This window comes from Taudactylus pleione, unplaced genomic scaffold (assembly GCF_031769625.1).
Source record: "Taudactylus pleione unplaced genomic scaffold, aTauple2 ptg000065l, whole genome shotgun sequence".
NCBI classification, from domain to species: Eukaryota; Metazoa; Chordata; class Amphibia; order Anura; family Myobatrachidae; genus Taudactylus; species Taudactylus pleione.
This window is the reverse complement of record NW_028284467.1, coordinates 15,757,742-15,785,127: the sequence shown is the minus strand read 5'-3', so window position 1 is coordinate 15,785,127 and position 27,386 is coordinate 15,757,742. Positions and strand designations below refer to the sequence as shown.

Here is a 27,386-nt window from a genome sequence, read left to right as displayed (position 1 = left end):
TTTATTTTATACCCTATAATATAAAGCAGCGAATTTCTAAAATATAGTAGTGATATTAGTTAGAAACAGTGTGAATAAGAATTATAATATCTATTATCCACCTGTACGGTATCCCTTTCTATTCTCCAATAATTTTATGTGTGATATTTGTTTATTATAGTTTATTTTCTATCTGTTATATCAACGAAAATCATTCCATTTGCAATCATAGTATTTGTTGCTAATGTTCCTTTGATATTCTCAGTATTGTTTCAAATTTGTAACTTCACAGTATCTGGGTAGCAGTCTTAGGAAACAATGTAATTTTTGTTCCCTATTGGGCTAGTTATACCTGTGCATAGCAGCCTAGGGTGCATACATACCTGGACGATATCGGCACAATTTGCACGATTTGGCCAAATCGGAATGACAAATCGGGTGATGTCAGTAGTGAGTTTCCTTCTCTATTAGAGCAGGTAGCTCACTGGGGCTTGCGGGAATGAGACCCTACCACAAGGGTCTTGTCGCAAGCCCGATGGTCGCGACCATCGCGACCATCACATGGCCGCTCGCAAAAGCTGTGGGTGGTCACCCACAGCTTAGCGAGCGGCCTGGAGGCTGGCTCCAAAAAACCCCAAAACGCCCTTATTCAGAGCGAGCGCTTTGATAGAGCCTCCGGCTCTGAATCAGGGCCTGTGTTTTGAAGTGAGTATAACCTCATTGTACACCCTGACAACTCCTGGCAATATTTATACCCTTGGCACACCAATGTTTATACCCCTAGCTCACTAATGTTTATATCCCTGGCAGACCAATGTTTACACCCCTGGCACACCAACATTTATACCCCTGGCACACCAATGTTTATACCCCTGGAACATCAATGTTTATACCCTGGCACACCAATGTTTATACCCCTGGCACATCAATGTTTATACCCCTGGCACACCAATGTTCAAATATAACGGCTACTCAATGGTGCATATTAATGTACTATGCAAATGTGCAGACAGTGTTTTTTATTATTTTTATTAACACATTAAAAACAAACTAAATTGTCTAAAATAACCCTACTGGTTAACATTAAAAATATGTATTTAAACAGTTTATGTTCTGTTGTTATACAGAAATGACAAGTGCTAGAGTACGTCAATTTGTGACGGGATTCCTAGAGCGCTATCGCGCCCATGAGTGTTTATGGCATGTAAAAAGTCCACATTACAGCAAGAAGACCAAGAGAATTGCTGCTATAGATGAGCTGGTAACATTTACTTTTTCCATATCATGATGATGCCTGTCCAAAATAGGTTAAGGCAAAAATACAAAATCTCAGAACAGTCTATGTGAAGGAGCATAAGAAAGAGCAGGATTCGTGGGCATCTGGAGCTGGGGCAGATGACATGTATACAAGCACCTTGTGGTACTACCACCTACTGAAGTTCTTCCATGAACAGAGCATCACAAACCCTGATGGTAGACAGTGTCCCTGATGAGCAGGGTGTGGACAACCCCGAGAATGATCAACCGTCCTCTTTGGATGTGGTAAGTACACATACACACCATGCCAATTGTTTGTAAATTGTTCAGGAGTCCACTATTGTTCACATGTGCTTAGCGGATACTGTCCTCCTGCCATGGTACTGCCCTCACTCCATGGACCTGTTTAGCCAGCGCACTCCCTCTTGTCTCCATTACTATGGGTGTGGCCACAGAAGGCATTTGCTCAATCTCGTGCGGTTGTTCCTGGTCGTCCTCGCCCATCCCTGTGTCTAATGTCTGCTGTTGTTTTGAACTGTTTTTTCTTAAGATATTGTGCTGAAAACCCCTTCTTTTGGCATAAAATGGGTTATCATGATTTATGTATATTAAAGCAACTACTACTATGCTGTAGGAGGATACAGTCATAATACCGAGCGAGGGGATTCCAGCGCTCAGAAAACCCAACACCTGACATAATCCTGGCACCAGCATCCCGAAGGTAAGAACCGGGATTAGGGGGAGGGTTAGGCACTAGGGGGAGGGTTAGGGTTAGGCACTAAGGAGGGAGGGTTAGGTGTAGGGTGCGTGGAGGGTGAGGTTAGGTATAGGCACTAGGGGGAAGGTTAGGTTTAGGTACTGGGGTGGAAGGGATAGGGGTAGGGAGAGGGGGTGGGTTAGGATACCGATTGACAGGTGTCGGTATCCTAACCCTATCAGGATGCCAGTGTCAAAATTCTGACCGCCGGGATCCCGAGCACTGGCATCCCGTACCTAACCCGCTGCAGGTTCTGATGGGATAATTTGGCTCTTATTTGATCATTGTCTAAAATTGTGAAATATAATATAATTAGATAATGTTGGTACAAAAAAGACTGTAGCTTTCATTTCAGGTAACTACGGTAAGTAGTTTATTGCTTCAAGCGACTTGGTATGTCTTAAGGTGCATACACACGTAACGATTTTGTAACCAATGATTATCTGTCAGATTTTCCCTTGAAAAGTGAACGATTTTTTGAAGTGTAATGAACGATTTTTACAACGATGAACGAAAAATGTTCCTTCCCTTAATGAAAATCGTTATGTTGGACAGTATGAAATTAACTACAAACTACAAACTACAAATGGGAGCGCGCTTTTGAACGATTTTCATTCATTGTTATAACTCAGAAACTGAACGATTTTTAGAACGATTGAACGATAACGACGTCGTTATAATTAAATCGTTCAAAAAATCGTTACGTGTGTATGCACCTTTAAAGTGGCAACATATTACACAGAGAATGATTATTAATTCATACCCCTCCCTAACCCAGTGGTGCCTACAGTCTATATTCACACAAAAAATACATGCTAGAATCTTTTTCAACCAAAGCCAATCAAACTGAAAGCCTATTTTTTAGATTATGGGGGAAACTAGAGCATATTGAGGAAATAAACCTGTTAAGGCTAAACACTGTGCCACCGTGCAGCCTGTGGCTTTGATAGAAATATACAGTATGTAAAGCTAAAAAAGTTCACCCAACAACAGTCATTACAATGGTAGATATTAATATACTTTACTGAATAAAGTAATATACAGTATAGCCCCCCCCACAATAATTTATGAAATCACAATACAGATTGCAATATCATTATATATAAATTATAGAAAGAATTACATTAAATATGATGTTGCACCTGATTATAATTAAAGTATCTCATTATCTCTATAAAAGTTTTGTAAAGCACAATTTTTTCTTTACTAGTTAAATAAACTAAACAAACTTAATAAAATACTGACAAATATACAATATACAGCAGGAAATTACATTAATATTAATCAAATTATTCAAATATACAGTAAATGCATCACTGTAATTAACAACTAATTAATCAGTACCAATTTTATACTACATAGATGTACATATCAAATTAAATGTAAATGTGAATATTATAAAGATCATTGAAAAGCAATATAAAAGTCACAATGTAACTACAGTAAGACAAATGTTCATTTAATTGCACACTGTGTGAAATGTGTCTTGTTATAGGTCTTTGCTGCAATCCCATATTTGATTCTGATACACTTTCCCAATATTTATTAATCAAAAGCAAATTATTAAATACATTTTATAAACACTAGAAAAGTTGGCTAAAGTTATCAAGATAAAGTAGGGTGATCAGAATTTTCAGCTCCTGGCTGTATCTCTCATTTATCCCTACGACAATCCGGGCTTTTGTCACTGTAGTTGTAGAATTGTGATGTGGGTAAGTGTACTTGTCTCACACACAGTCCACCAATGTTCATGCCTTCCACAGCCCACAGGTAGAAATGGATGCCAACTGTTTAACACCTAAACAAAACACTGCTAGAACTTTCAGAGCAGGCACCCAAAAACGGATCAGTCCTCCTCCCACATGGTGCCTACCACCCTCCTTATTGTGCAGCAGCATGATTGTTGTCAGAGAGCTGTGCTTGGTTGTTGCCTGGCACCATAAAAAGGCTGGCAGCCATAACTACAGGATGTCAGTGAGGATGTCAATGAGGATTTGTCTAACCTGCACATACCTGACTAGATGGAGGTACACTGCCTATGTTGGACAATTAGGTTTTAGTATCAGGGGCCACTATAAATTACTGTATTTACCCTGGAGCCCCGACTAATCTTAATCAGAACCAGTGATGTGCGGTGAGGTCAATGGCTGGGGTGGCACATGTATTAAAACACAGATTTGTATCAAACCTCTGGAGCATGACAGGGAGTATGATAGGGGAGGGAGTGACCGCACGTCCCTGACCCTGATCACTTTAGAAAAAGACAGAAAATGGTGTCACATAGCTGTTCTGGTTTTCTGCACTACAATTGGCCCACAAATAAAATGACGTAACCCCCTCCCAAAAAGAATATAAAATAAAATAAAAATAGATGAATAAGCAAGTGTGCCTATTTCATCCAATACAGTGTATAGAGTGCAGTGATTGTTTAATAGTGCTGTAGCATATGTATGTATCTTTCTTTTATTAATTTCAAAATTAGAATAAAACAGGTATTGACGTATTGTTTTTATACAGCATTGTGAAAAGACAATAAATATTACACACAGTTTATGCCCGTTCTCTTGTCTAGCACCCTGTGGCTCCCCAGAAGTGTTGCAGACTACAATTACCATGATGTCATTCTTTGGAAGTGTCTCATTCTTTACTGTAACATCCAGCGTGCGGTATCACTGAGAGCTGCATGGTATCACCAAGAGCCACAGTTCTCAATGCATGTCATGTGTCATATGCTTATTTATGCCTGCACACACCGAAAGACCTGTTCCAATGTGGAAAATGTCCCAGAAGGGGAGGGATTATTTATTAACTTGCAATCAGTCTGGAATACGATAGCAACGGTAATAAAGAAATAAATACATTCGAGCTGTGGATTTGACACTTTGCCCAGAAAATATCTAAACACTATCCAAGTGTGCAGTACATTGGAAGTGAACATGCATTCTCAAAATAACTTTTATGCCATTATATGATATAACAGGGTAAGGTGCGGTACTAGACTATTATGGGCAGATCTACCTGTTTTAAGGTTGGACTGTAAAAACACACAGATAAAAATAAACACAAGAAAGTGTTTTACCTTTGCCGCGACTCTCCATCAGTAAGACTGTTACCCACAATCCTCCCTTCTTTGTGATCGTGTTACTTCTGTGTGTCTATCTGAAAGCCAGATCATTCCAACCCCTGTCTTGCCGCTTTGTGTTAGAATATTTTTTTAAAGCAGTTTGTGGTCTAACCTGAATGTACCTTTTTTTCTCTCACATCATGTGAGGTTTTTTTTCTTCTCAGTATAATTTCCGTGATGGGTTTCGATATTAGCTATTACCTGTCCTTGTGCCTTTTTGCCTCTATTGTATGACAAGTGGGTAAACCAAAATATGGTCTTTGCAAAACCAGTTAACCCTTCATCTCTGGCTATTTCAATAAATGTGAAATACTCTTTGCAGTCTGAGTTTCCTACCCACCAATTTATTGTTTCAGTTTGTGTCTCGTTTGGGACTGGTGTATTGAGCTTTATAGCCCTCCATTGGGGCAACATGTATCAAGCTTGAAGTTGATACCTATAAGCATAGTATCTTTTTATATTATGCCATTAGAGGTTAGTGCCACTAGAGTCAAAACATTTATTATATTCATTTACCAAAGTTGTTACAAGCGGCCAGGCAGGACCTAGAGTGGGAGGAGCTAAAACAAACTGCTGTCGATCAGAGAATTAAAATGTTAGCAGCAGCACAGAGTATTTTATTTGTGTTTATGTGCAGGCAAGGTTGAAATAAAAAAAAAAAACTATATATGTAGCCAATAAGAGAATTTAGGGGCATATTCATCAATATGCACCTAAAGCCTTTAAAAGACTATAGCGTCTGTTTACTAAGCCTTGGATGGAGATAAAGTGAGTGAGGATAAGTCCCCACCAATCAGCTCCTAACTGCCATGTCAAGGGCTGTGTTTGAAAAATGACAGTTAGGAGCTGATTGGTTGGTACTTATCCTAACTCACTTTATCTCCATCCAAGGCTTAGTAAATAGACCCCTCTGTGTCCGTAGGACCACAGTGGCAGATATGACAGTACTGTATCACTTCTGTGTTACTTCAGTGCGAGGACAGCTGCTCCAAAAAACAGCTATCCCCGTGATCCCTAACACAGCCGACTCCGCAGCTAATTTATAGTGACAGACTGCTGACAGTGTTAGTGCACATTTGTGAACTGAGTTCACAGCCATAGGGGGTGAAAAGTTAGCTGCAGGGCTCTGGGAAACAATGCCATTTAAAGATGTTCAGTTTTCAGAGTATGCTGAACATGGGGCGGCCACATCAGACCCCTAATAATTAATGGGCCTGTTACTTAGAACATACGGAACCTAGTGATTCCGCTTAAGTAACAAGCCCATGAGTGATGATAAATAGGCCTCTTAGGGCGCATGCAAAAGTGAACGCAGCTGCATCTATTGGTACTTTTACATGTGACTCAGAATCAGGCCCTAAGTGTCTGTAGGAGAGATGTATCAAAGCATTGAGAGAGATAAAGTGGAGAAATTGCCTATATCAGCTTCTATCTATCATTTTATAGGCTGTGTTAGATAAATCGAAGCTGGAAGCTGATTGGTTGCTATATGTAACTTCACTTTATCTCTCTCCAAGGTTTGATACATTTCCCCCTTATACCCTATTCTGACACTCTTCCCAAAGTGTAATGGCAGAACTTCGTATCCAGTTTTGCCCAATAACAAAACATTTGCATCATATTCCATTGGCATAAACTCATTAATAACACAACAATGCACTGCCAGCACCAGTCTATAATAAAATACCATTTATACAGCTCGGCACTTTGCTAACTCATATGACACTTCCAAATACGGATACATAAACCTAATTTATTTTGAAATATCACCATCAATGCTGTTTGGAAACACTGGACATGTGCACAGCAACATTATAAAACTAGGGCTTACTGTATGCAGAAGAAAATCTCAATCACTATTTTCTAATAATCAATAATGAAGCATGGAAAATAAAACATTAACAGATTATGCTCATATATTTCTCTGTGATCCTTAATGCTTGGTGACTATCAGAAAGAAATGTAATTGGTACTTACTGTAACACAACACTCCATTGACTTCAGATTTATTTGTAAGTTCTTCTTTAATCACATAGAACTAAAGATAAAAAAGGACCTTTTATTAGAACGGGTAGGAGGTGTATACTCATAAAATATTAAATAGATAATATACAGATTGTTACAACCTGCGTCTAATAAATACATTCCCGGCAGCTAAGGAAAGGACGGACAGGTTATCCTTGGCCAGACCATATACAAATAATTGTAGTATTGACTTCAATTTGATGAAATAATTATAAAAGTGGATTTGTTTTATTCTCTGTAATGTTAAAAATAATAGAATGATGGAGAATACACAAGATTGCTGGATTATATTTAAAAGAAATCACGTCATAAAGTTGAAGCATGCATACTTAGATGGGAATATTTAACAGAACAATGTTGTATTATTGAATGAATGATTTACAGTTGATCGTTTTACCAAAAAAGAACAAATTCAAAAGATACAGTTTATTTCCTGGAACATCCTTGCCTCCAGCAATTATAGAGGATAAGCACGGGCGCATAGTTTTCGCCTGGGTTATGATCCGTGCAAGTGGACCACAGCTTGATTGACTGGTAAAATAGAGATCATTTATCACAATCACAATTTCCTGAACGCCTGACAGACCGTGAAAGCTGATTGTTGTGTTCATGGGGAAACTTTGATGGTCCTTCAGTGTCTCTTGATCGTCCCATTTATTTATAAAGATCGCTGATCCTTATTTTACCAGGCATACTGCGTTGATGGCAGCTTGAGTGGAATATGCAAAGAATGGAAACTAAGTATTTGTGTGTGTCCACCCTCATTCTTATTTTATGGCAAGTAAAGCTAATGAACAGACATAATGAAACCTTTCAAATATGTCATGTGGCGCATTCTCAGGTATATCTCCAGCGGCATGCAGTAGCGGCATGCAGTAGCGGCATGCAGTAACTATTGATGACACAAACATAAGCCAGAGGAATTCCATACAGTAGAAAAAAAATTGTCTTACAGATATTTAACCCCTTGCCTGGTACTAACGCATGAGATGCGACCGCAGCCACGAGTGCGTTACCTGACCAGGTCGCATCTCACGTGTTAGTGTTGCTTTTCCGGATCCCCCATCTGTAATGGAGGATCCCCCGTCCTCCTACTTAGGTCCCCTGAAATAGTGCCCCAGAATGATGTGCGAGCAGCACTCAGGGGTGCATGCGCCTATACTAAAAGTGTGACGGGTCTGCTCATTTCTTTGTGTGCAGAGATCAACTGCAGCAGGGGGGACTGATGATCAGTACTCCCTGCCCCACACACTGCTGCACACTGAAATAAGTCAAGGGGGCGAGGCTATGCCATGGAGGAGGTGGAAATGGGAGGGGACATCTTTGCACTGTGGGGGAAGGGGTGGGTTATGTCCCAATAAAACTTTTTTGGCTTGGGGGGGGAGATATATTTAAAAAAATAAAATGTATAGTGACACATGGCTTGGGGGGCACTAAACAGTGAGGTAAAGGTGAGGGCTCTGCCATGGGAGTCTAATTACCACTAGGGGGTGCTAATATTTTTCCACTGGGGGGACTATTTCTGATGGGGGCGGGAGGTGACTATGGACACGGGGAGGTGCAAAGCGCCCCCTAGGTATATATATATATATACATATATATATATATATTTTTTTTTAAATGACAGCCAGCACACGCTTTATATTCAAAGTACAGGCTTTGCCTGGGGTGATAACCTCAATGGTGATGCACAACCACCATATCTATAGCAGAAAAGAACAGCATTGGTGCAATAAAAAGAGTAGTTGTTTCCACCTTTGTCAAGACCTTTGACAAGACACCTCCAGTGCAAACAGAGGGTTCCTGCAGTCGAAACATCGACTCTTTTTATTGCACCAATGCTGTGATTATTAAAGTAAGTTGTTTTTACACTTTGAAGAATAGCCCTGGTGAGTGAACTCTGGGCCTGATTCAGAGCTGGACGCTCTTTCAGAGCGCTCGCTCTGAATCAGTGCCCTCCCTCTCTTTTTTTAGAGTGCCCTCCTGGCCGCTCGCATACCTGTGGGTGACCACCCACAGCTATAGCGAGCGGCCAAAAAGATGGTCGCGATGGTCAAGACCATCGCGACCATCAGGCTTGTGACGAGACCCTTGTGGTAGGGTCTCGTCTGCTGCAAGCCCCGGAGTGCTTTTGGCTCTATCAGAGCCAAAAGCACTCACTTGTGATGTCAGTGGGGCCGGCCCCAGGTGGTAGGCGTTCCCATGGGAACACCTCCGTCTGGCCAGCCACGCCCCCGGCATGCCCACCAAATGGGGCGTGCTGTCACTCACCATCGACAGCACGCCCCATTTGTAGCGAGACCCATAGCAACGGCTTGCCCGTCGCTATCCGGGTCTCGTGCATGCGCACGACAGAGCCGGGTCTGTCATGCGCATGCGCACTGGCCCAACACCGGCACGCTTGCGAGCGCTCAGCGCTCGCGAGCGGGTCTGAATCAGGCCCTCTGTTCTTTTCTGATATATATATATATATTTTTTTTAAATATTTAAATATATTTTTTAAAATGCACTTAAACTTTATTTAATAAAAATATGACAATTTCTGAGCATTTTTTGGTAATTTTTTATTTTAGATAGTTCAGTGGTTAAAAGAAGGACAACATGTACGTTTAAAAATGTATTTTTAAAAATATACAGATCCATAGGGGAAATCCTTGCCCATATCTCCAGTTTGTTAATGAATTATTGTTATTAATGTTTCTGTTACTGTATACAGTATATACAATATACAAATTTATCTGCTTACCTGCAGCACCAGGGATACATTCAGGTACCTGGGATTAATTCAGTTCAAGCTGTGGTCATGAATGTCATGATCTGTATTTACATCTTGATCTGTACATGACATTGGCACAACAAAAGTGCCCATGTAAATCTGCCCTTGATCTGGACAGGTCTGAGTGGTCTGGCATCGACACTGCGTCCACCTCTGAAACAGGTCCAATGTCTAAGTGAGTATTAGGTCCAATGTCTAAGTGAGAATCGGGTCCAATGTCTAAGTGAGTATCAGGTCCAATGTCTAAGTAAGTATCAGGTCCAATGTCTAAGTGAGAATCGGGTCCAATGTCTAAGTGAGTATCTGGTCCAATGTCTAAGTAAGAATCAGGTCCAATGTCTAAGTTGTCATCAGATCCAATGTCTAAGTGAGATTCAGGTCCACTGTCTAAGTGAGAATCGGGTCCAATGTCTAAGTGAGCTGATTCAGTGGTGGATGCAATTTGGAAGTCGAAGAGGCAATTTCAGTGGGCGTTCCTGGATGGTAACAGGGGTGGCTAGCCAGACATGGGCGTGTTGCAGTCATCGACTGCAGCTTTTTCTGCAGATTTGGGGGCCATTTTGTGACCAACCGCGCTAATTCGGAAAGCGTCAGAATAGTACCGCAGCTCTGCATGAGACCCATCGACTGCTGTTGAGCTGCAGAAAAAGTCATAGTCATGGCTGTATCTGTAAAGCGCTGTGTAATATGTGTGCGCTATATAAATAACTGGTAATAAATAAAATATAGAAATAAATTAGCCTCCACCTCTAAATCTGACCCAGTGGCTGTTAAAATTGGACTATTTGTAAAATAACTTCAAGAAGGTACTGTATACTGGCTTCTGCTTTGAAGAAATGTTATTTTTGCCACATGAGTCAATCAATTATAATAATGTAGATGTGCAGCCTTCACAGAGCTTCCATAACCAACATTTACAGACTAACAGGAGCAGATTTAGGAGTTTGCATTCTGGATGCATACAAGTGTCATCTGGAGGAGGGCACTGTGCTGTTTCTCAGATCTGTTAGACTGCTGCAAGCTCTAGCTATATGTAGCCTATCCTCAAGACCTTTTAAACTGTATTAAATCATGTGTTTCCTTACATGATAGAACAGCTCTGTGACAATCAGATAATGAATAAGAAGTTGTGCACTGCAAATTAATGAGTGCTTTTTACTAGAGAGAGTTCTCCGTGAACCAGACCCACCCGAACTTCATGTATCCGAGCCGAGATCCGAGTCCGACTCGGATTTTCCTGTCTGACTTCGATCTGGAAAAGAAGCAAAACGCATCATCCTCCCACTGTCGGATTCTCGCGGGTTATGGATTGTATAAAGGACCCATGTGCCATTTTCACTTCGGCTGTGGAGAGTGTACAGAACAGACGTGCTGCTCTGTCTGTGCACGTGCTGCTGTGTCACTGTGTTGTCCTGTCGAGGGCTGGGGATTCAGGCTGCTACTGTATTGTCCACAAAGGGGCTGGGGCTGCTGTTCATATAGGGGGGTTTCAGTAATCAGTACATGAAGGAGTGCTGCTGTGTCACTGTTGTCCTGTCAATCAAGGGGCTGGGGCTGCAGTACATAAAGGGCTGCTGCTGTGTTGTCCATAAAGGGTCTGGGGCTGCAGTACATAAAGGAGGGCTTCAGTAATTGGTACATAAAAGGGTGCTGCTGTGTTACTGTTGTCCTGTCAATTAAGGGGCAGGGGCTGCAGTACATAAAGGGGTGCTGCTGTGTTGTCCTGTACATCAAGAGGCTAGGGCTGCAGTTCATAAAGGGGTGCTGTGTTGTCCAGGGGGAGTGCTCTTCCCCAGTGTAAAAAAAATAAAAGTTAAATAAAATTATCATTCCAAAAAAAAATATATATATCTTTTTTTCATTTTTTTGTGTGTGTTAGCTACGCTATTATTGTACGGTGACACTGCCGGCCAGACTGCAGTTTATCATACACATGTTTGTGACTCTACAGGTGGTCCCTCCGCACTCCACAGGGGTGCTTTGTTGTCCATAAAGGTGTGCTGTGTTGTTCATCAAGGGGCTGCTGCCAGGTTTGTTTTTCTAGTGAAGTGGAATCTAGATGGGATTTGGTAGCAGGGACACAGGACCTCAATTAACTGTCTAAAACCCACTGCATTATTGGTGGATATTGGACGCACATCTAATACCAGCATAGATATTCTGGCGTCACTGATCCGCTGTGCAACTGGGTGACTGCTGTCATACTTGCTCCCTTTTGCAAAGGATTGTTTAATAGTTAATTGTTTTTTAAAGTACTACTAGTAGTCTTCCTGGTCTCCTTCTGGGATGAAAATCCACTCCCAGCAGCAGCAGGAGCAGGTATAGTGCTCAAGGATTCTTCTGGGGCAAGGACTGATGTGAATGATTTAAATATTTTTTGTAAATGTCTCCCTTCCTCCCTCATAAATTTGCATTGGAATCAAAAAAATGTATTAAATTTACTACTGATCAAATCTACCTTTCAACGCCTTCAACTACATACATACTCCAACTCCCCCAGACCTCTTGAATAATAAAAACATTTATTTGCTGATGTGTCATGTTGGAAGTTAAACTGCCACAGCTGTGGCAATTTTTGACAATGCCAAAAATGTCCAGAAATGTTGATGGCTACAGACAGCATCTCCTGCATGCCCCTTTAATTTTGTTAATGCAAGAAAAAAGAAAATACTCATGTCTTATAATCATGCAGTTTTTATTTTGGTTAGATTATGGTTTCCTTTTTCTAGAGAATGACATAAACCACTCGGTTGGTCACCATATTGCAGTATATGTTAAAGCACAAGCGCTGGCTAAGACTTACATGGTGACATTAAAGGGCCACTGAAGCTACAAATGAATCTAATATGAAAAGGCAACTTGTAGCGTTCATATAGACCTTATCAGCAATTAGTATATTTCATTTAACTGGCTAATATTGTTTCCAAAAATGTCCCCAAAATATCAAATTTGAAAAAGGGCAGAACTATGGCCTAAACGTTGCTGCTCTATTTGGAGTGCACTAAGCCTAATAAACACATTGGTGTTTATCTACAAATGTTTGAGTGCCGTGCATCTTTATACCTAACAAAAGTTTGAAGAATAAACCACAGGACCACCTGTATTACTAACGTTTCATTGAAACATTGGTAAAACAGATATATATAATATATATATATATATATATATATATATATATATATACTGTATCTTATATATTAAATTCATTGGTCTGTTTGTTTGTTTGTTTGCCTGTCTGTCAGGTTATGCATTCGGACACCCCTGCACCGATTGGGATGAAACCAACACGAGGTGGTTCAGTTGGATCCTGGTCAGGTTTTAGAGGAGTTAGGGACCTGGGCGGACCTCTCGTTGGTGTACGCTGGGCAGAACTTTGAGCCGGGGAGCCTGTTTTGAGTCTTCCACTGGATGGATTTGGACGAAAACTTCACAGAGTGGTAACATTGGATCCCAGAATACATATTAGGGGGTTGAGGTCCTAGTCGTACCTCCCGTTGGTGTAAGCTTTGCAGACCTTCGACCCGGGGATGCTGGGCAGAACTTTGACCCGGGGAGCCTGTTCTGGACCTTCTACTTGATGGATTTAGATGAAAACTTCACAGAGGGGTGACAATTGGTCTGGGATGCCTAATGGAGTGGTTGGGGTCCCGGTCGGACCTCATGGCGGAGTGCATTGGGCAGAACTTTGACCCATGGAGTCTGTTCTGGGCCTTCCACTGGATGGATTTGGATGACGTCATATCATAAAACTTAATAACTTGAAGATTTAAACCTGGGCAATGCTGGGTACATCAGCTTGTATATATATATATATATATATATATATATATATATAAAGTCAAAAATCCACTGCACTTGCCACTCCTAGATTTGGGGTGCAGACCTGCACTCGCCATTCCCAGGACTGGGGTGCAAGTGGCCTGTGACCACATGGCTTAAATAAATAAAATCAGAAAACCCAGCACTCACCATGTTTAAACACTCACAATGATGTATAAATAAATAATGGGGATTTGGTTTATGGATTGATCAATACATTTAAGCCTGCAGCCCACATCATGGGACCCCACTTTCTGCAGGTCCTACACTATCCGTCACACTGATGGAAACCTGTTAGCTGCTATCACATAGTTTAGACTGAAAAAATGTTACCTGGTTTAAAGCTCACCTGCCAGCTAATGGCTTTTAAAGGTAAGGCAGTCACCTGACATAGCTTCTATCACACTACCAAAAAGACAGCTGACAGGTTATATAAACGAGTTTGCACATAGGGTGCATGGGAAAGCTATGATCACAAATGGATAATAAAAATTAACCGCATAAACAAAGTCAAAAATCCACTGCACTCGCCACTCCTAGATTTGGGGTGCAGACCTGCACTCGCCATTCCCAGGACTGGGGTGCAAGTGGCCTGTGACCACATAGCTTAAATAAATAAAATCAGAAAACCCAGCACTTACCATGTTTAAACACTCACAATGATGTATCCATCAGTGTGACGGATAGTGTAGGACCTGCAGAAAGTGGGGTCCCGTGATGTGGGCTGCGGGCTTAAATGCATTGATCAATCCATGAACCAAATCCCCATTATTTATTTATACATCATTGTGAGTGTTTAAACATGGTGAGTGCTGGGTTTTCTGATATATATATATATATCAGGCTTGCCTGCCCTCCCGATTTGGTCGGGAGCCTCCCGAATATTGGGTGCCGCTCCCGACCCCCCCGGAAATGCAGGCAAGCCTCCCGGCTGCCGCCTGTCCCCCTATCCACTAATAGAAATCCCCGCAGCGGCGGGGGGCGATGACGCGATTTGCGCTGAATCGTGTCATTCCGGCCCTGCCCCCTGCTTCACAATGCCTTTAATTTTGGCATTGTGAAGAGGGGGTGGGGCCACGTTGACGCGATCGTGCGGCCCTGCCCCCAATCCGGCATCAGTGTCTGGCCATGCCCCCCGCAGTATGCAGGCATTCAGCTCCCTCCCAGAAGGAGGGAGCTGAATGTCTGCAAGAATGATATATATATATAAATATATATATATATATATATATATATTTATATATATTTATATAGATTCCAGCAGACCGGCACTCAGATACAAATTCAGTCAAGGTGCCTGGATGCTCTCCTTGCACAATATCTGTGCATATATTGTCACAAGATCAGATTAAGGAGTGCTGTTTCCTGGGTAAACGGCTGAACTCTGTATGCAGCAGCCAATCAGTATCACACCAATCCAACACCAGTCCAGGGCCTTCGTACAAGTAGCCACAGTTGGTTTTATTTATGTAGCAAAATAGACAAAATCATAAAAATAAATCCTAGCATGTCTGGCTCTAACTAAACAGGAGTCTTCCTCTTTAACAGTTCAACTCGAACAACACATAATTTAAATACATCACTTACATAAAGTCATAGCAGTGTCTCTCATCAGGTCTGCCAGCCTGCTCCCCAGGTAGTGAAATAGTGCCCAGAGGATCCTCTGAGTACTTTTTTTTTACAGTATATTATTTATTTATTATTTATTTATTACCAGTTATTTATATAGTGCACACATATTCCGCAGCGCTTTACAGAGAATATTTTGTTATTCACATTAGTCCCTGTCCTCCAGTGCAGCTTACACTCTATATTCCCTACCACATGCTCACACGCATACACACAAGGGTTCATTTTTAGGAGCCAATTACCCTACCAGGATATTTTTGACGTGTGGAAGGTAACCGGAATACCACACAAGCACAGACTTCACACAGTTAGGGCTGTAGTGGGAATCGAACCCACGACTTCAGTGCTGTGAGGCAGTAATGCTAACCATTACACCTTAAAACAATGTGTATATATTTCTCTCTCTCTCTCTCTCTCTCTCTCTCTCTCTCTCTCTCTCTCTCTCTCTCTCTCTCTCTCTCTCTCTCTCTCTCTCTCTCTCTCTCTCTCTCTCTCTCTCTCTCCTATTTAGAGATAGATAGATAGATAGATAGATATATAGATAGATAGATAGATAGATAGATAGATAAAGCTGGCAATGTGTCCTTTACTCAATGCAGCGGCCTGATGTACCTCTGTCCCTGACCTTCATACAAACTGGGGCTGTTGTAGCAAAGACAGCAAATAGCTGATGTTCCAAGACTCAGCACAATATCACCCTTATCTGTTTTACTGTAGCAACAGGGCTCAATTGATAATCCAGAAAGGATAGAAAGGATAAAACAGATTGTGAATGGCAAAAGTTTAACTCAGTTGGACTTTACATCTTAATATGCTGAATGTGGTATCAAAGGGCATTTTGGTACACCATGTGACCACCATTATCTATGGAACAACAGTGTCTAGAGCAAAGCAGAAATGTTTCTTCTGTACTAAGGGTTAAAAAATAAAATCTGAGTAGATCACTTTTTATTTTTGTAATTAGCTGTAGAAGTTTAGAAAATAGTATAATTGTCGCACCGGTATATAGTAGCATATATATTTATTTTCGGCTCATAATATTGATGTGTAGTGCTGACTCAGTTATTGAAAAATATTCTTATAGTAAGTGATACTATCTAAAGTGTTTCACAGGAATATAATATTATAATAAATCCTATTCCTGAGGTGCTACCATATACTCTAATATTTACATAAACTAAATTAACAGAAATAAAAAGTAGAGTCTTTGCTATGGTGCACTAAATTCAGCCCACACTGAGCACTGTATTCTACAGTTAAAATGTATTAACCTTTATTAGTTTGTCATTAAAATCATATCATATGGGATTGCCAATCAGGCAAAATACTTAAAATCCAGTTAAGCGTTAAATAGGCGAATTTTGCTTGGCTGCTTTATCACTGCCGTGCTGCCGTGATAAAGCAGCCAGGCGAAAAGAGCGTCAGCGTTTCTATTTGTAATACCTATAGTGACATTTGATCTTCATAGGGATGGCTTAATCACTGTTACAACATATATCCTACACTGCAGCAGTGAGAGGGATAACTGGCAGTAGGGACAACGGTTATACTGACAAGAATGACACGGTCACAACTGTATATACAGTAGAAATTATACGGAGCTATTTAGCTCATAATAAGAGCGTCATTGACCTGCCATGAAGCAGGGGTAAGTGCCTTGTTACTAGTGTAACCACTCTCAGGGGGCAATTCAATAGATTTTTAGGTCGTGATAATTAAAGAGCACCCAGTTTGCTATTCAATTGTTCTGGGCGCTCATTAATTATCACCCTCTTTGCCGCCTATGAGACGAGATTTAGCCATGTAAAATGGCTAAACCCGTCTAAAATTGTGGTTAGGGCACGCTAACTGCGGTTAGCACGCGGTAACCAGGAGGTTTCACACACATTTCTGCTCGCACCCTCCTGAGTGCGTGCAGAAATGCCAGCGCCGGCGGCTATCGCGCCCTGACAGAGCAACAATTGAATTGCTCTGTCGGGCGTCTTAAAAAAAAAAAGCAGCCGGCAGAACATTTGAATCGCCCCCTTAGACTGTTATTTGTAATTGGATACATTAGAATATATCTGTCATATAAGTTGTTACATTACAGTGGCTGCAGAGAGACACCTCACTACAAATAAATATTGTTCATGTAGGGTAATAAACACAGATTGATAAGCCTATATGTAATAAATAAGTGATACTGTGAGGATATTGGGAAATACAATATATTGTAAGCCAATCCCAAGGAGGAATATATATACTTAACCAGCGATATTCAATATAAATTTTAGAACACATTATTTATTTTTCTATGCACATACTTTTCCTATATTTAACTCTTAACTGGATTTTAAATATTTTGCCTGATTGGCAATCCCATATGATATGATTTTAATGATAAACTAAAAAAGGTTAATACATTATAACTGTATAATACAGTGCTCAGTGTGGGCTGAATTTAGCGCACCATAGCAAAGACTTTTTCTTTCTGTTAATTTGGTTTAAGTAATGCTCTTGTGTAAAGTCTTCACAGTAAAGTTAATAAACCTATAGTTTGAGGTGTTTGCTTACAGAAATGACATTGTCAGTGATGTTGTTAGTTTCTTTTAAATGGACCAACTGCAGTCTCATGAACATTATATCATATAACTAAATAGCTGTCTCCATTTATGCCTATAAATATGTATAAGAACCTTGTGTGCTGCTGATCATTATTATTACACAGTGAAAACTCACTGTGTAATAATATAACTTCCTTTTCCCATAGCAAAATTTAGGGGTTAAAGCAAAAGGGACTAAAGAACATGGCAGTGACCTCTAAATCTGATGGACTTGTACTGCCAAACCTCCCTCACTGTCAGTCCTCACTGGAGTGCTTCAGCAGTAATTGCACCAATGCTCATCACGCTTTCCTCATCCTTTTCAACCAGGCACTCAGTTCCTTGGCGTCCCAACACAAGAGCACTCAAAGCTCCATTTTTAAATGATGGCCTCTTAATACAAAAAAGTGTGCACAATATCATAAAACCAAATAATGACTTTAACAGTACTGAATTACCAGTTGGGCAGCTGAGGCAATCCCCTAGGGTCCCCCACTCATAGCAACATGACCAAGGTGGGGGAGCACTTTTTGCAAACTAGGGCCATTTGACAGTGCTAGCACATGGACCTGTGGAGAACCATATTTGTTATTTTTATTTTTTTTACTTTCTTGGTGGAGAGGATGACGGTCAGTCTGCAACCACCTGGATAACCTAATTAATCCCTCCTATAGGGCTGTGCAGCCTACCAATCATGATGCAGGTGTAAAGTGATATGTGGAAGCCATGCTCTGATTGGTGTATTATCTCTCTTAAGTTTACCTTTCTTTAGTTGCACTCATGCTTTCTGTTTTGTCAAATCTGCAAATAGACAAGTGAAAGCTTGCCCAATTTTATTGGTAGGTGCTCCCACAAGTTAGTTGCCTGGACTGCCCACACAACTTTTAACCTAAGCACAAATAATTGTGAAATATTTCTCCTGTGAAGTAACCACATAAAATATGGTATGTTTACATTAATCGCTATTATTTAAGCTATAGAATGATTGTTAACAAGACAGTTTGATTGGTTAGATACCTAATTTCTCCCAAACCATAAATCCTATGGACTCTCAAATCACACCAGACCAGTGTACAGACTTCAGGTATATTTCAATGATTTTGGAAACGCCTAGCTGTGGTAGTAATATACATTTTTAAATAAAAATAGATAGAAAATGCTGATGCCTTTGATCCCTGCTTATGTTTAGTCACAATTTGGTCAGATGGCTGTTTAAATACCCCTGCTGTTTCAGGTGTCAACTGAGCATTTTCAAGTGCTATTTATGCAATCACAGACGAAGGCCTTATGTTTACCAATCTCCTTCTCTAGGTAATTGCACAACTATGTGCTCTACATTCAATAAAGTTTGATATTCCTTATATGGGTGCTAAATCCCCCAGTATAACAAAATCTAACAAAAGGGCATTTAGATTACCTGCCCTCAATAACCTTATGTTTGCAAAAAAAAAGTTAATATATACAGTTATCATTTGATCAATAGTTAAATGATTAGCAATGGAAGATATTGATATTTCTACAGTGCCCCCAGAAATCTTAATCTGGCCCTGGACTAACTATTTCCATCCACCTACTGGCAGCATATTTCATCCAACATCTGTGAATTTAAACTGCTAGCCCTAAATGCTACTGAATTCATTGACATAAGGACACAGCAAGCCATCAGTAAGAACTGGCCTTGTACAGGAGGAGCTGGTTGTTATACACACATTTCTCATTGTACAGTATACCTCTTACTCTTAGCAAATAAATGATAGGAAATACCAAAGCTAAGCTGCACTAGCATCTGTCAAAACAGTAACAACGTTGTACTTGTTCTTAGCAATGGTAAATTGAAAGTGCGCTATTGTAAGTGATGATATTAGGCATTTACTTATTTCAGTTTTTCAAGTACCTGTTTTCTTTGATCAATGTAAACCAATACCCCGAACTCACAACACAGACCTATTGACATTACTGTATGACGTTGAAAGGAATTTTGTTATAACATGCTTCTAATGTTTTTGGTGTGGTCTTTTTTAAACAGATTTAAAATGTGAAAAGAACCCATTTGCAGGCCAGATGTAGTAAATACTCTTAAGCCAAGTAAAATAAAGTGATATTATTGAAGTCATAAATGTATTTTTTCTCAGACACAATGCACTGTGCCCCATACTAATTAGATTAAAAAAAATGTTTTCATTATGAGCCATGTTCTGAAAACATAGGCCCTCATTCAGACCCACTCGCAAGCGGGCGCACGTACGTTAGGCGTACGTACAAAAATATTTAAATTCAATGGCTCGCTCGTATTTTCGTTCGCATCTAAAATTCCTCCCTAAACTCTGACGGCCCCTCCTCTAACTAACGAGCGTACGAAATAGCGAGCGTACATCCCCGAAATGGCTTGAAAGGAACGCACGCACACGTATAAACAGGAAGTGGCCTTGTCAGATGTCGATTACCTGCTCCTTTATTCTGCCTACCTCCATCAATCGTATCATGCCAATCAATGTATCAATTAGCTTAATTGTTTTTTTTTTTTCAACACAATGCAAGAAACTTTACTCTTGTCCGTGTTTGTGTTTACCCGCAGAATACGTACGGATGAAACATTCGCTTTTATTGTTCAAAAAACATGTGAACCACAATTAAACAATTGTACTATTGCTGTGGATCCCCGCATATTTCCCTGGGTTCATTTCTTTATTTAAATTTGCTTACGCATGTCACTGCATCAAGCCTATCCTAACTCTCCAGAGATTTCTGGCCCTGTCGAACACATGACTCATACACTAACCAATAAAATTGCTCCTGTTAATTTCCAAAATACATTAGCCAATCAGAAAATTTTTACACACTTTATCAAAAATGATTTTTAAGAAAAACACCATTGCCATCATGAGAGCCTCCGCATTCACCAGGCGTGAGCTGCTGGTGCTTACGGAGGTCATGGATCGCCGGATCACCAGCCAGCCTCAACCCATGACCAACCGGCAGAAGCGCTCCGCGTATGCGGAGGTACGGTCCCGCCTGCGGTCCTTCGGCTCACGCCGCAACATCGGGCAGCTGGAGCGCAGGTGGTCCGACCTGCAACGGCGAACGCCCCGCTTGCTGGCATGCTTTCGCATGCAGATCCTGGCAAGTAAGTGTTATGTATTGTGGTTTTAATGTTTGTGTTTGTGGGGCAAACTGCGTGTGCATGTTTTCCTGTCTGTTCTATTTATTATTTGTACTCATATCTGCGTGTGCATGTTTTCCTGTCTGTTCTATTTATTATTTGTACTCATATCTGCGTCTGCATGTTTTCCTGTCTGTTCTATTTATTATTTGTACTCATATCTGCGTGTGCATGTTTTCCTGTCTGTTCTATTTATTATTTGTACTCATATCTGCGTCTGCATGTTTTCCTGTCTGTTCTATTTATTATTTGTACTCATATCTGCGTGTGCATGTTTTCCTGTCTGTTCTATTTATTATTTGTACTCATATCTGCATGTGCATGTTTTCCTGTCTGTTCTATTTATTATTTGTACTCATATCTGCGTGTGCATGTTTTCCTGTCTGTTCTATTTATTATTTGTACTCATATCTGCGTCTGCATGTTTTCCTGTCTGTTCTATTTATTATTTGTACTCATATCTGCGTGTGCATGTTTTCCTGTCTGTTCTATTTATTATTTGTACTCATATCTGCGTCTGCATGTTTTCCTGTCTGTTCTATTTATTATTTGTACTCATATCTGCGTCTGCATGTTTTCCTGTCTGTTCTATTTATTATTTGTACTCATATCTGCGTGTGCATGTTTTCCTGTCTGTTCTATTTATTATTTGTACTCATATCTGCGTCTGCATGTTTTCCTGTCTGTTCTATTTATTATTTGTACTCATATCTGCGTCTGCATGTTTTCCTGTCTGTTCTATTTATTATTGGTACTCATATCTGCGTGTGCATGTTTTCCTGTCTGTTCTATGTATTATTGGTACTCATATCTGCGTCTGCATGTTTTCCTGTCTGTTCTATTTATTATTTGTACTCATATCTGCGTCTGCATGTTTTCCTGTCTGTTCTATTTATTATTTGTACTCATATCTGCGTCTGCATGTTTTCCTGTCTGTTCTATTTATTATTGGTACTCATATCTGCGTCTGCATGTTTCCCCTCTTTTTCTGAATTTTTAATTCTACTGCTATTTTTTTTTGGTTTTATTTTTTATTAATTTTTTTTTTTTTGTTTGTTTGCCCGGATTTGTCCATAAACTAAACGCAATTTATTTGACATATTTTAGGGGGACAGCCAAGACTCCGCCGTCAACGTCGGCGTTCCCGCCCACTCTCCCCAACCCCCAGCCAACACTCCACCCCAAATCTTTCCCCTATTCCCCACTCCTCCCCATCCTTCCCAGACCCTCTCCCGGAAATGTCGGGCCTCCTTCCCCTCCGTCCCACTTCCCCCTCTCCTCCACCCACCCCTCTTCCAATTACCCCCTCCCCGGAGTCCAGCATAACTCCGCCCCATTCTTTGGGGAATGACGGATCCTCCGAGGAGGATCATGGAGGTTTGGCCGGAGCTCCCGATTTGTTTCCCGGTATGTTTTTTAATTTTTTTTTTTAAAGCACAAACTGTTTGTATGTAATCATGTGTCGTGCCTTTCTTCGTGTTTTTGTGGCTTGACTTTTGTTGATTGTGAAGGTTTGCCTTTACCTCTTCCTGGTGATTTAAGCATACACATATCATACCTGTGGGAATTTGTACCTAGGCCTTGTATTTTTGCCAGCCCACCCTTTTTATTTCTGTTTTTGGGTTTAGGAGTGATTTGGTATTTTTTTTATGTTTTTCTGTGGAGTCCCTATTGTTGTATTAACCCACACACTTTTCTCACCCACAGAGGAACAGAGGCGTCGGCAAGAGGTGGCGGATGTTGTGGGGCAGATGCGCCACCATGTAATCGGCCTTCTGGTGGCCCTCGACCGGCTGTCTGGCCTCCTTCGGCATTAGATTTTTTTTTTTTGTTCTATTTTCCAATTAAATTTATTAAGACAAATATACGTTGTGGCTCATTTTTAAAAACCAAAACCAAGATAGTTTAGCCTGACATAAGTTCCTGCAAGGATTTCCCTTTTTTAAAAGTTAGATTGTGTTTTGTCTTTGTATGTCAAACAGACACCAGAAACACATAACAGTAACAATGTCATTTCCCTTTTTGGGTGTAGTGTCAATTTCAGATTTCTACATTTTCCAGGTTCCTACTTGGTGCGCAAGCTGCTTAGGCCAATCTTACAAATCCCAAGGTTGGGCCAGGCTTCCTTTTGGTGTGGATTGGGAAGCTGAAAACATATTTCAGTTTTGCTCAACTGGCGTCAGTACTGGTTTACCCCTTAGTCAAATGTAACTTGTGTTAACCTGGTTACACTTGCTGTTAACGTACCAAAAAAGGAAGACCATTTCACTCTTCAAACATTTATTGACAACATAACAGAGAAAACAAAGTGGTCACTCCCAAAAAAAAAACACAGTGATAAATTCAAATACAACACATACCAAGAAATAATTAAATAAAAACACAAAATCAAGAACTGGTTGACGAAGGACCATGCCAACATGATTCCACAAACATGGCGTTGCGATATGGGTTCAAGAATATATGCCCAAAAGGACCAGATCCAGGTTTGGTAAGGGTAGCAGGAAGTAGTGAGCGTTGGAGTGCCAAAGATTATGTGAACAAACAGAAGATGGTGAGAAAATTATAAATAAATTAGATGTTCGCCAAAAAACACAAACACATTAGGTATAAACACTGGAGTTTTGTTCAAACTTACCTAAAAAATCTGGCCACCACATCATCGCGTATGGCCCCCCCACATACTGACCTTCGACCAACCTCGGGGGGGCCATCCTCAGGTAAGGCATCCTCTGGCTGCATTGGGACACCACTCCTTATGGCAATGTTGTGAAATATCCCACACAGGACCACAATTTTCGACACCATATCCGGCACATACATGAGCTCGCCACCAGAGCGGTGGAGGCATCTGAATCGGCCTTTTAAAAGGCCGATACAGCGCTCCACCACTTGCCTGGTGGCTGTAAGTGCGGAATTATACGCACTTTGTGGCCCTGGTGTGGGAGCCAAATAAGGAGTGAGCAGCCAGGACATGCAAGGGTATCCACTGTCTCCTGTGAACAAAAATAGACCACATCAGGAACACTGTGTATCAAGCTTAACATTGTTATGTACTAAAGGTCTCCACTTACCCAGAAGCCACGCATCACCAGCTTGTAGGTTGGTTAATTTCTGCCATATCCCTGATTGCCGGATGACGAAGGAGTCATGAGCACTTCCGGGTAATTTAGCATTCAGGGACAGGATCTGGAGGGAGGCATCACATACCACCATTACATTCAGGGAGTGATAGTGTTTCCTGTTTCTAAATATTGCCTCCAGCCGTGCTGGAGGCTGAAGTGGTATGTGAGTACCATCCACAACCCCTATGATGTGTGGGAAGCCAGCTATTTGGTAAAAATTGGCCTTGGCCACACTAAGGGCACCCATATCCAAAGGCATTTTAATAAAATGATGGAGGTGCTTGAAAAGTGCCTCCATCACTGCCCTCAGGATCCGGGAAAAGGAGGATTGGGAGATGCCCGCCACTATTCCCACCGTTGTTTGAAACGATCCTGAGGCACAGAAATGTAACACCGCCATAAATTGCGTCAGTGGTGGTATTGCTGTTGGACTGTCAATTTGCCGCTCAAGATCACTTTCTATTAATGAGAGAGTGTCTATGATGATTTTGGGAGGTAGACGGTAGCGTCTTAAAACCTCATCATCGGGCATTCCAAAAAGGGTGACACGTGTTCGAAATATCTGGGGCCTTGCATGCCTACGATGCCTACGCCTGGGACGAGTTTGAGGTTGGTCGTCTTCCGGGAGCAGGGCCAGAACAATTCGCCCCAGATCTACCTGAAATTCAAAGTTTACAATGTAAGGCTTTTGACCCACCCCAAAAGTAAGAAAAAACAACTTAGCTTTCTGATACCATCCATAGCTGCTTACATGCCGGGGTATTGTCATGATACGTATAAACTGTAAAAAAGGCAACAATGAGACTTCAAAAATTTAGAGGGTGTTTTTTTGGTTTAAAAATTGTTGCAAGCCAACACAGAAAATAGCGGAAAAACACATTTGGCCATCGATGAAAACTACATTGCACACCGTACGTCAAATAGGGTTCAAATGGACCCAAAAAATGGAAAAGGGAAAAGCAAAACTGGATTATATGATGAATAAGCCGTCAAAAATGCGGTAATTAATTTGCAAATGCAAGTCACTACACCAACAGTCAAAAATGCGGTAATTAATTCGCAAATGCAAGTCACTACACCAACAGTCAAAAATGCGGTAATTAATTCGCAAATGCAAGTCACTACACCAACAGTCAAAAATGCGGTAATTAATTTGCAAATGCAAGTCACTACACCAACAGTCAAAAATGCGGTAATTAATTCGCAAATGCAAGTCACTACACCAACAGTCAAAAATGCGGTAATTAATTCGCAAATGCAAGACAAAAAATGGACTTACCCAACTCGAATATATAAGATTTCCACAAAAAACTTCTTTGGGTCCGAAAACAAAAAAAAACTAAAAAAGATGAAATGAGTGTTAAACAAATTAACGAACCACAAAACAGAAGAATACACCAATTGGCCACAAATTTGAATGCACAAAACTTACCAAATCAGGAAAGGATGTTGAAAAAATTAAAAAAATGCGAACGGAAAAACCAAAGAAATGTAGCAAAAACAAACAAAAAAACAACTCTGCAAAATCCTCCAAACGCAACCAACCAAATCCAAACTACTTAACCGACAACACTCCAACAACCCCACCTCGAATCCACACACACCAAGCCATAAATAGTGTTTATTTTCCCGCACAAATTAAGGATGAATCATAGGGACGCACAATCAATGATGCGGCCGCAAACTAAGGACGCATGTATAAATACGTCACGAAATCACATAGAATTTCTGGATGATTTCATGCTGGAAGCAGAGACATGGCTTCAAACCAGGGAAACAATGGTCAAAATTGCGGCGGTAAGGCCTTCATGCATTTTGTGTCAATGATTCTTTTAAAACATAATATTGTGCAAGTTGTGAAGTGGCTAAATCTGCATATTTACCCAAATAGGTGAGGAGGATGACATGGAAGAGACTGCTGGCCCCAGTCAACCCGCCAAAGCTGCCAAAAAAAAAAGGCAGCCACATTTCACAAGCAAGGAGATGGAGGTTTTGATCCAGAAGTGCGTTGACATCCTGCCCCAGGCAGCCAGGAATATGAGCCAAAGCCAGAAGTGGAGAATGTGGGAGGAGGTCGCCGTTGCTGTCAATAGGGTGGGTGATTATGTCCGTCTAGCCCGGGATGTCAAACGGCGGTAAGTAAACACTTTCCCATCCTATAAACAAACCCCATTGTAAAAAAAAGGATAATGGTTCCAAATTCATTCCACAGATGGGCAGACTTCAAATATCGTCTCAAACAAAAACTTGCCGACAGGGCTAGGCATGCAAGGGGGACAGGTGGGGGTCCCACCCCTGTGTCATTGGAGTTGACAGACTTAGAAGAGATGGCACAGGGGTGTGTGCAGGCTGTGGAGGTGTTTGGCGTGTCCAACATGGATACGGACATGCCAGACTTTGCGGCTCCTCATGTTGGCCAAGGTAAGTCTTGTGATGTCACCAACTCAGAAATGCTATTGTGCCAATATGTAGATTCTAATGTGAGTCTTTTCTCCAATTTCCTAACAGAGACAGAGGCGGATGAGTCTGCTCCAGAGGGGAGCCTTGGCCGCAGAATTTCTGCTGACTCTGCAGGGGAGGAACCAGTACATCCGGCTGAGGACCCTGCAGAAGCCAGTCCAGGGCGTGCCCCCTCGCAGGCAGTGGGCCTCCTCACAGAACTCAATTTTAAATCGGATTCCCATACGGAGATTCTGCAGAGGATGGACGCCAGTCTGATACGGGTGGCTGAGGCCCTGGAGCAAAATGCTGCGGCCAACGTGACCATTGGTCAGGCCCTGGCGGAAAATACCAGGGCCAACATCCGCATCGCCGATGCCCTGGAGCAGCTCGTTCGCCAGCACATGGTGGAGCCGACCTCCCTTCCTGCCGGAACATCCGGATCCTCCACCTCTGGCACAACATCAGGCAATCCTCCAAATGTGCCTAGCCCTGTGCCTAGTCCAGAGGCCACATCTGCCTCTGGACAGGCCAGCCCGATGGCATCCCGGACCCGGTCTGGCGCCCACCCTCACCCAGCCAAACGGGCGAGAAAACGGTGACAGCAATGGCGACTTTTCCCACACTCCTTCTGTGCTTGGCTCATATTCCTTTCTGGTCAAAACTTCCCTCTCCTTTCTTGTGAAATGTTTTTAAATTTTGTATTTACGCTTA

The 27,386-nt window shown here is 41.3% G+C and overlaps 1 protein-coding gene and 1 pseudogene across 1 annotated transcript in view; both read right to left on the bottom strand.

The window, feature by feature from the left end:
* HDAC7 (histone deacetylase 7) overlaps window positions 1-27,386 on the bottom strand; it is a 348,234-nt gene that overhangs the window by 208,319 nt on the left and 112,529 nt on the right. The window contains exon 2 of the mRNA XM_088465963.1: window positions 7,095-7,155. Coding sequence (XP_088322089.1) covers window position 7,095 — 1 coding nt within the window. The 5' untranslated portion in view covers window positions 7,096-7,155. The remainder of the gene's footprint in view (window positions 1-7,094; window positions 7,156-27,386) is intronic.
* The window catches only part of LOC148534714 (uncharacterized), a 169,062-nt pseudogene continuing 151,628 nt past the window's right edge, over window positions 9,953-27,386 (bottom strand).